The 9,863-nt window shown below is 47.2% G+C and overlaps 2 protein-coding genes across 2 annotated transcripts; one reads left to right on the top strand and one right to left on the bottom strand.

The window, feature by feature from the left end:
* Positions 1-1,033: 1,033 nt before the first annotated feature.
* On the top strand, positions 1,034-1,712 carry LOC119320405. The gene has a single exon (XM_037594504.1). The coding sequence runs from the start codon at positions 1,166-1,168 to the stop codon at positions 1,448-1,450; it is 285 nt and encodes a 94-aa protein (XP_037450401.1). The 5' UTR covers positions 1,034-1,165; the 3' UTR covers positions 1,451-1,712.
* A 3,652-nt stretch (positions 1,713-5,364) lies between these two features.
* On the bottom strand, positions 5,365-9,242 carry LOC119325534 (probable L-ascorbate peroxidase 8, chloroplastic). The gene is made up of 12 exons (XM_037599268.1): positions 9,055-9,242; positions 8,793-8,948; positions 7,501-7,621; positions 7,310-7,410; positions 7,120-7,207; positions 6,919-6,986; positions 6,753-6,839; positions 6,522-6,596; positions 6,361-6,438; positions 6,173-6,277; positions 5,888-6,025; positions 5,365-5,745 (listed from the first exon to the last, which is right to left on the bottom strand). Exons 1-12 carry the CDS (start codon positions 9,178-9,180, stop codon positions 5,593-5,595), a joined length of 1,296 nt encoding a protein of 431 aa, XP_037455165.1. The 5' UTR covers positions 9,181-9,242; the 3' UTR covers positions 5,365-5,592.
* Between the last annotated feature and the right edge of the window lie 621 nt (positions 9,243-9,863).

The following is a 9,863-nucleotide window of genomic DNA, read 5'->3' as shown; positions in this document are numbered from 1 at the left end:
AGGGGAGCATTGAAGCAGCATCGTCGGCACCGCCTCCTCCACAAGCTCCTATCACCCAACCTCAAATTAGGGCAAGCGGTTTGAGAAACTTAATGAAACAGTGCGAATCAAACTGAATCATTGCCTACAGCTAGTGATTGCAAAAAAAAAAAGATTTTCTTTTTTTGTTATTGCAATGTTCATCATCTTCTGTTGACCCTAAGTCCATGTGGCATGGTTCAACGCGCAACCAAGCAGGCCAGTGAGTGGTCGTGCAAAAAAAAGACCTCGGGTGAACCACTTACTATAGGATTAGGACCTAAACGTGCATTTTGAAAGAAGTAGGACTAGGGTGATACTGCCCAGAAACTTTCAGGACGTCCAGTGTATTTCTTTCGCCTGGCGATTGGGCCCTCTATTGACGTGGCGTGGGTCAATGCACCACGCGGGCAGGTCAGCGAGCGCTCGTGAAAAGAGGACCTCGGTTGAACCACTTACTAAAGAATTAGGACCAAAAGATGCATTTTGAAATAACTAGGACTAAAGTGACACCCCGATGAAATTTGTAGGACCTCCAGTGTATTTAACTCTATATATAGATTACAACGTGAGCAAATTCCCTTTGAAAAAAAGTGAGGAGGGACCAAGATTTTTGATTTGTCATGGTGATTCGAAAGCGACACAGTACGTCTTTTAAATAACCGGAGCTATCATTAAGCACGTTTTGGGCGTGCCTGAAAGTAGCAGTTACTGGGCCAACGTAATGTATGTGGTGTGTAGCACGTCCACGTGTGTATGATTGATGCAGAAGAGGAGTGGCCGAGGTAGAAGAGGAGACGTGCGTGTGTGGCGCGATCGTACAGGAACAGAGAAGATACTTGCAGAGGAAGGGCGTACGTGGCTTGCAACTGAAAAAGAAGCGAGGAAGGCGACCCAACCACCAGCACCTACCTCGAAGCTACGGGCGCACGCGCCAACGCGGGTGGCCACAAATCGTCTGCCGGTCGCGTGCCCCATTGCCCGCCTCGCCGGCTTTTATATAAACAGACAAAGCTGCTCTGCTCCTCACTGAACCCACCGTGCACAACCACCACCGTACAGCAGCAGCAGCCAGGCCCGGCAGGCGAAGAACGGAAGAACCTCTCCGCGTCGCTGCAACTGATCACAGAGAAGATACCCACCGGTCATGGCTCCTGCCACGACGTCCTGTGCCGTCCTCCGCTTCGCCGCCGACGAAGCAGCCCCGCCGGAGACCATGCACGTCGTGCAACTGCAGAGGCTCCGCCTTCGCCGCGCAGTGGAGGGATGCCTCGACCCCATCCCCGAGGAGCGCGACTACGCTGGCAGCAACAGCAGCAGTGGCGGCGAAGACGACGACGACGTCCCCGCCGGCTCGCCCAGCGCCCACGGCGGCAACAGCGCCACCGTCGACCTTGCTCAGTGTCTGTCGTCGATAGGCCGGAGCTATTAGACACAGTGTTTGGTAGTACTACTAGCAGAGTGGTGGTGTGTGTACTACGGTGGTGCAGTTCATGTCGTGCGTGCTGTAATTAGTGCATGTCCATCCATGAATTGATGATGCGAGCTGGTTACTTTGATGCCGAGCAATCGCGAACACTGCCTCAACAACTGTGCGAATTTGCTTGGTTGTCATACCATTAAGTGGAGACTGAAAATCTCATTCTTGCCCTTTGCTCTGCTCTCTGAATCTGAAAAAAATACTCTGCTCGTTCTGTGCGCAGCGTCCTGGACATGCGAAGACGTAGTGCTATGAATACGTCTTCACAATTCCTTTTACGGGTAGTCCTTCCCTTCCGTCTTCCACACTAGCGAGAATAGGTAGGTTATGGTGTGGCTGCAGTACACGGCGACCCGGCGGCAGCGCGCCGCCACGGCCGGCCTCTTCCTCACCGGGGCCGCGCTCATCGCCGTCGCCGCCCGCCTCTCCTACGCCAACATCGAGCCCTCGCGCGCCAAGGCCGCCCGGCGCCGTGAGGTCTTCGACGCCTTCATCGCCCGCAAGCGCGCAGCCGCGGCGGGAGCCGGAGCCGGAGGAGCAGACTCCCACCCCAGCCCGGATCACAAGCTGCTGGTTGCCAAACCCTAGCCAATCCACAGGATCACAAGCTGCTGGTTGTCAAACCCTAGCCAATCCACAGGATCACAAGCTGCTGGTTGCAGATACCAGTGGTAATTTCTTCTGCAGCAAAAGGGGGGCGATTTCGGTGTTCTCAGCTGGATTTCGGAGTACTACTTTGTTGTATTATGGATTTTCCATCTCAGTGGCAGCGATATATTGATGATAGCGCATTGTTATTGTTCTGAGATAAGCAATTCAAACACCACCAGCAGCATGTCTGCTGCACTGTTAAGTTTTGCTGTCCACAATTTGATGTGCAAATCTGAGCTTCTGTGCCCTAATTGTTGTATATCTTCCACTGGGAGATACTAGCAAACACAGAACTGTCTTGACTGATTGTTGTTCTATATTTTCTTTTCTGTTGTGTATAAACACTTTCTATGACTGAGTTCTGTGGATCAGGAAAAGCAGGAAATCCTAAGGAACTGGAACTTTGGACCCTGCACTTTGGCAGAAACGCTATATGTATCCAGATATTCCTTTCGTTATGTTATTTTGTTTATCCAGCCATGCAAATATGTATGTAAATCTTCTTCAGTGTAACCTATCAGCTATGGCAAGGATCTGTGTGGTCAGACGGGAGGATTATGGTTCAGACGTTGGAGATAATCAGGTCTCAGCGGTGTGAGTACCTAGGGAATTTGTGAGAAACAGAGATAGTCCACCAGGGGCCGCAGCGGGAGCCAGAGCCGGAGGAGCAGACTCCCACCCCAGCCCGGATCCTGCCAAGCCACAGGATCACACGCTTTGAATCGATTCAAGCTGCTGGTCGCCCTGCTGGTTCCATATACCAGTGGTAATTCCTTCTGCAGCAAAAGGGGGGCGATTTCCGTGTTCTCAGCAGGACTTGATCTACTTCGTTGTAGTATTTTGGATTTTTCGACCTCAATGGCAGCGATGGATTGATGATAGTACACTGTTATGTTCTGAGTTAAGCAACTAAGTAGCAAACAAAGAACCGTGTTTGCTGATTGTTGTTCTGTATTTTCTTTTCTGTTCTATAAACAGTTTCTGTGGCTGAAGTTCTGTGGATCAGGACAAAGCAGGAAATCCCGAGGAACTGAAACTTGATACCACCACCTGCATTTTGTCAGAAACGCTATGTGTATCCATTTATTCATTTCTTTAAGTTATTTTGTTTATCCAGCTATCCAAATATGTATGTGCATCTTCTTCAGTGTGACCTATCAGCTACAGGGAGGATCGACGGGAGGATTATGGTTCAGACAATGGAGATAATCAGATCTCAGGGCCAGGGGTGTAAGTACCAAGGGAATTTGTGATGAAGAGAGATAATCCACCAGAGGTCCCTTCAGTAAGGATGTGTTTCTTCTTTTGATTTTTTTCTTTGTGAATTCATCATTCTTGTGTGTTTGGCAAGAAAGAGAATGTGCCATTCTCCGCTTACATTCTACCATTGTTCGATTGAAGGGAACATTTGCATTTCTATTTCATCTCTTACTGTGCATTAATGCATATGCCCAAGACGGTCGTTGACTTGGTTTCATGATAGTACCTCCATCCTCAATAACTCTTGTATCAGTACTAGTGTATATGATAGATTCTTTTAAACATATTTTGCAGGTATATCACAATTTTTTCCATTTGCGTAGAAAATCAATGACTGATGCCATGTGTGAGCTACTCCCTCCGTCCGGAAATACTTGTCATCAAAATGCATAAAAGTGGATGTATCTAGATGTATTTTAGTTCTAGATACATCCCTTTTTGTCTATTTTGATGACAAGTATTTTCGGAGGGAGGGAGTATTTAAGTAGGCCTTACTGTTTTTGTTCTGAGCTGAAAACTGTAATTCTGTCATATATGCAAGCATTGTTATTGCTTCTGAATTGATGAAACCTAGTTCCTTTTATGCATCCAGAAATAATCTTTCAGATTCTTTGTGCTGCTCTTTTTGGGGGGAGAAACATATAAGGATTTCCAAAGCAGACGACGTGTCATCCAAAGTTGGAGATGCCTGGAATCAAGTGCCCAACATGAAGAGGTACTGTACTACCTTTTCCTTGCAGCTACCCCAACATAATAATAAGCGGAATGTTCCACCATCAGTTAGCAACTTAACATGCATAGCGATTAGCCAGAAAACATTTTCTTAATTTCAGACACATTTCCATACAAGTAGTACACATAGGACCCTTGTGGAGGTCTTCCTGACCATGTAACTCTAATCTGCCAACAGTTGACAACATATTCTGAAACCACGGCTCCCATGAAATCCTTCAGTTTATTTCCTGCATATGTGTGATTCATAACAACCTAGTACGTTATCTAATGTAAAGTCAAGTCTGTTCCTCAACCACTTTAGGTTGTAGTACGGCTAAATTCCTTGAAACAGCCTACTCTAACGTTCATGTATGCTATGCATATAGGTCTGTCATGGCTAACTTGAATAACCAGTGGAAGGCCATAGGACAGTTATTTGTGGGGATTTTCCTGCATTGACACAACTGATATCAATACCACTGCCCAGAATTCGGATGCACCGTGCACGTGTCAGTTGCCCAGCTTTCCACCCAACTAGTACTGCATCACGCACTCGTAGTGTTTGTGCCCTGTAGTATATGCTCTTCATTACACTCTCTGCACAGTTAACTAGTAACATTTACATGTCTTGCCCTTGTTGGTATTACAATATGTCAATCTCAAATACTCCCTCCGTAAACTAATATAAGAGCGTTTAGAATACTAAACTAGTGATCTAAATGCTCTTATATTAGTTTACAGAGGGAGTACTATTTTACCCTCCGGAGTTTAAATGTTACACAGTTCTAGTCTGTTAATACTTGGTTTGAGGGTACTTTTTCTTCTTCTTTTCCGAGTTTTTCATGATAGTTTCTCTTGGAGCCCATTTCTCTTTGGATCAAAAAGTACAGGTAGGTGGACCTATGTCCATGATTGCTTACAGCCCGAAAGCCACACTATCTTATACCACTGGGGCAATATACCCATTCCAGGGGCGGGAGAGGATGATGCGTAGGCCCATCTGTGATATCCATTTCCACAATGCTCAGCTAGGGAATTTATTGTACATAAATGGTAAGATATTGGAACATTTCAAACACATTGTGCAAATATTTTTACTATGCGCATACATCATTCAAATATTTTCCCATGGTTTGGCAAAAAAAGTTGCAAAAAATCAGCGCAATATTTTTAGAACACACATGGAACAAAAAAGTCCTAGGGGAAACAGCAAAAGTCGATGGAGGCTGCCCTCCTTGAAATCCATCTTGTAATCAGGTATCATATCGATTTGTTGATCGATCGGTTCAGTGTTTCCAGCAATTTACTGGTTTTGTCTCTTTTTACTTCGAATGATGAAAACTCAAGACAACGTAAGATGACCAAAAGCATTGCATTTGTTTTACATGCTCATCTTGCATGCCGACCAGTCCCTGGAAAATGGTTAATTACAACAGATGAAGAAAAAAAGACTCGTCAGACCACCGCTCTTAGTTCCCGACCAGAGAAGTCAAGAATGCCAATCCTGCGATCACGATCATAATGTTGAGGAAGTAGTTGGACTTCATAGGCTTATTTGGGCTGCCTCCAAGGCCCTCGTACTCGGCTCTGATCTTCTGCTTCATCGTGTCGGATAGCTCTCTCTGCAAAAGTTCACAAGCAAACAATTTTCAAATATTTCAAAGATCCCTAAGAGCCACGCATTTTAAATTTTTGGCGCACTACTTCACTAGCATGCTCCGTCCAAACATCTTAGAACCAGTCATAGATTGTATAAGTGTAAACCTTCTTGTAAGAGTATTTGGCGGCAACGAAGGGCTCTGGTTGCGGTCCTGTGCCATTAGTAGCATCCGTTGGTGCTGGATCAGCAACCGGCTTCTCGTCGGTTGCCGCGGCACGCTTGTCATCGTCCAACGAGAATCCCTTCAGGGTAATATCAAATCATGCGTTAGGTTTTACCAAAACTTTAGCAGCTAGAAGTACATGTGGAATGCAAGAGCCTAAAGATCTGAACTTCCTTTCTGTCGCGTTTGCTCTTTAGGCATGGACATGGGAGGATGGTGGGCTCACCTCAGGAGGATCAAACTTTGCACCAAGGTTGCTCAGTTTGGCATGGGCTTCGGCGTAGTCTTTGAAGAATGCACCCTGGTCCTCTGCGTACTTCTCCGCATATACCTGCGTGTGCGCAAAAAGTGAATTTAGGTATTGGTATTTCATAGCAGTATCACCAGCCATAAAGTGACAACAGTCAGGTTTACCTTGAATGATGGGTCATCAAATAGTGCAGCATCTGTAGGCAATACTAGAAGCTCCTGATCCCTTTTCTCTTTTATGTCCTGAAAGCATTGTTGACACCTCAAATGATCGAGACTCCAACGAAAAGTTTAATCAGTAAAGCATGAAATAAAATTGGGCCCACCTTGAAGTAACTGTTATCAAACTTCAACCATTCTGCTGTCCATGATTGCCCTCCAGGTTCACCAGGCCCATCCTTCTGTAGACACGCAGACACAGTAACAATAAGAGCTTAGTTTTGGCCAGGTGATTGGTGACCAGTTGAAACTAATCAAAATCAAGGAAGAACAAGGTTGCGAAGATTTTTAAAGCACGATTTGGGTTTTGAGTTTTGGCTCCTAATTAGAAAACATACTGTATATTTTGTTTCTGGCTTTCCCCAGCCACTCCTGTCGGGGCGTGACCTTCCAAGTGTGTGTGCTCCAGACAATGCAACAATTTCCTGCACAAAACACCTCAGGTTATCAGCAACACACAAGCAGACATGTTTTTTCTTTCAAGTTTCTAGCATCATCTCACACCTTGTCATCAAGGCCCATCCTATAGAATACATCCCTAAGGTGTTCAGCAGGAATACGTGGGCCAGCATCTGCGTAACATGCACATTTAGCATCAGTCAATTTATTCACCTTGATAAGTACTCTCCAAAATTGTAAATTCAGACATTTAAATGTAGAAGAAGACATCACTGTTAAAATGATGAATTTGGCAGAAACACTAACCAGGAAGCCTCCCCTCGGGTGGACATTGCTCAGGTGCTGTGATATCTACCCGCCCATATTTCATCGGAAGTTTCGGGCCACCGGCTTCCTGGAATGGGATTGACAAATGAAATTAGTACGTGCATAGAATCTACTTGTCATTCTGACAGAATAACCTAGTAGGATACTTGAGCAGAGGAAACACACAAACCTCAATTGATGTAGCACTCGCCAACTGGAACAAATCCGCATAGGTGATACCTGGGTATTTGTCCTTGATTGGTTGAATAAGCTTTAAAGCATTAGTAAGACCTGGCAAACAAAACATCCAAGTATGTTAGCTACTACCCTGCACTTGGCAAGGTACAAGGCTTGAGGCTCAAAATTAGTCTGACAAAATACCAGCATTGGCTCCATGACTCAACTCAGGATCAAATCTTAAGCTTCCGTCGGCTCCACCTCTCTGTGGCCACTCCTCGATACTTTTGTCATATGTACCTGAATCATGCCATCCCAAACGGACCTGAGCATAATAGAAAAAAAAAATTAGCATCTGCATACGATATGTGACGGCATGTATACGATGATCGCAATTTTTAGGTTTGTTTCCTAGAATTGACGATATCCTCCCTTCACTCATTTCTGCAAGGAGGGACTTGTTTCGTATCATCTGACAGAATTGACATGCATCACAATTATGCTCATCTCCATCAGGTATCAATGGTATTGCACCCTTCACTCTCAGTGGGCTCAGCACAGTTACCAGTAGGGCAGCTACAAATACTCAGAGGAGGCGTGAGCACGGCGGCATCAAGGAATGATCAGGAACCGCGGCACCAGCAGCACTCCCTCTCCCATCTCGGCTCTGAACCTCTTTCCCCTTGTTGCTGTTTGATTTTTAGCACGCTTGTGCTTGTACCTGCATCGGAAATCTGCCGCCAACTGTTGTCGTATCTCGTAGTGAATCCTGGTGAGCTGCTACCCCTCATCCGTCTCCCTACGCACGTTGGTCGGTGGACTCCTATCACAGCTCGGTGAATCTCTTCTCTGATGAGGGCACGGTAGAATAATGAACAAAAAAACAGAGCAACGACAGAGAGCACACACACAGGTACTGTCGTTGGGAGCCTTCCTTTTCTTTTTTCCAGAGTTGTGCCCTTTTACAAGTCGGCTATGCTGACAAACAATTCCCATGCCGCCTGCTAGTGCTTGTGCACGCAGACGCACACGAGACTTTGCTTGTTGTCAACAACTGTGAATCGATCCAAGGCGAGCACACTAATCCGAGCGTTGATCATGTGACACAAAAAAGACGCTGCCGAGTGCCACGCGGACTAGAAACCACAGAGGCACGGGTGGCTGCGGCGTGGCGCGCCAACTGTTTTCGTCGTCGCCCCTTGGGACCAATGCCAGGCAGCAGCCGGCGGCCAGCCCAACAATCCCCAGTTTCGCCGCCACCACCACCGGCGGACGAGCGTGTCCCTCCCTACTTTTGCGCTCATAAAACGGCAAGTGAAGAAAACATTTGAGGGAGACGAGCTAAAATTTTGATTCAGTAATGGTAGTAATATGGTTTTTGAGCGATCTGACAGAGATGCTGTGACGACTCAAACTTTGTTCTGTTTCAGTTTGGGTATGCAATGCAATATTACTGTCAGTTTGTTAGCAGCCTGGAGAGTAGAGCTGAAGAGTACCAGGATAGGGTGGCAGTAGGTGGTTTTGAGGATCTCCTTGATGTCCTCCCGCGCGCTCTTGAGCTGCGCGGCCTCCGACGCCGCCATGCATCGGACCACCCGCAGCCGCGGCACCACCCCGGCGGCGCCACCGCCACCGCGCGCTCTCCTCGCAGCCTTCCTTACGCAGTTGAGTAGAACCAGGTAAGGAAGCAGCTCGGCAACGGTAGGTAGGTCCAATCGAACTTGCTGGACGTACAGGAAGAGGAGAGAACCGACGGACCTGTGAGAAGCGCGACGGCGACGGGCGGAGGCGGAGCCCGGAGGCGACGGCGGCGCGGCGGGTGGACGACGAAGGGGAGGCGGCACTGGGGAGCAGGGAGGCCGAGGACGCGAGGCGCTCCGCCATGGGTGGGGTTTGGAGTGTCGGGAGACGAGAGCTGGGGAGGGAACCGAACAGTGGAGGCGGAGTGAGGTGGCCAGCGAGAGGCTCGGGGTGAGAGTGGAGGGAAGGGAGCCTAATCCAGGGCCCCCAATGGCGGCACGACGCGTGGCGCGGGAATGCACGAGAACACGCGGGAGAACCAACCGCTCATGCAGGGCAACCCAAAACTGCCAGCGAATCAGCTCATCGTAGGAGAAGGCACCCCATCAGTAGATTCATTCGCCGCGACATGAGTGATCCTCCTCTGCTCGGTGCTCTGTTTTTTCACCTGAAACTCTGCTCTCCACTTCCTGGCTGTGAATGTGGAACAGTGCAAACCGTCGAGCTAGCTATACAATTGTGCGGCACCATTTCCTGACCGTTCGTTGGAACCATACCTTCATTTACAAATCCTCAAATCCGTGCAAACACATGTATACGAATACACGTAGCAATGAATGTAACACACAAATAAGATGTGTTGAGATAGAGAAATGCATAGTGCAAACATAAATTTTATTCGGAGTGCATAATTCAAACATAAAATACTATGATTTCCCGTGTGGGTCCACAAATGCTCCGTAAGATAATTGAATAGTTGCGCATGCATTTGTGTATCTTAAAGTTGTCGATGCATCTGTAGAAGGTCCACAACGTGCTTTGCATCT

This window comes from Triticum dicoccoides, chromosome 6B (assembly GCF_002162155.2).
Source record: "Triticum dicoccoides isolate Atlit2015 ecotype Zavitan chromosome 6B, WEW_v2.0, whole genome shotgun sequence".
NCBI classification, from domain to species: Eukaryota; Viridiplantae; Streptophyta; class Magnoliopsida; order Poales; family Poaceae; genus Triticum; species Triticum dicoccoides.
This window is presented reverse-complemented; position numbering and strand designations above follow the sequence as displayed.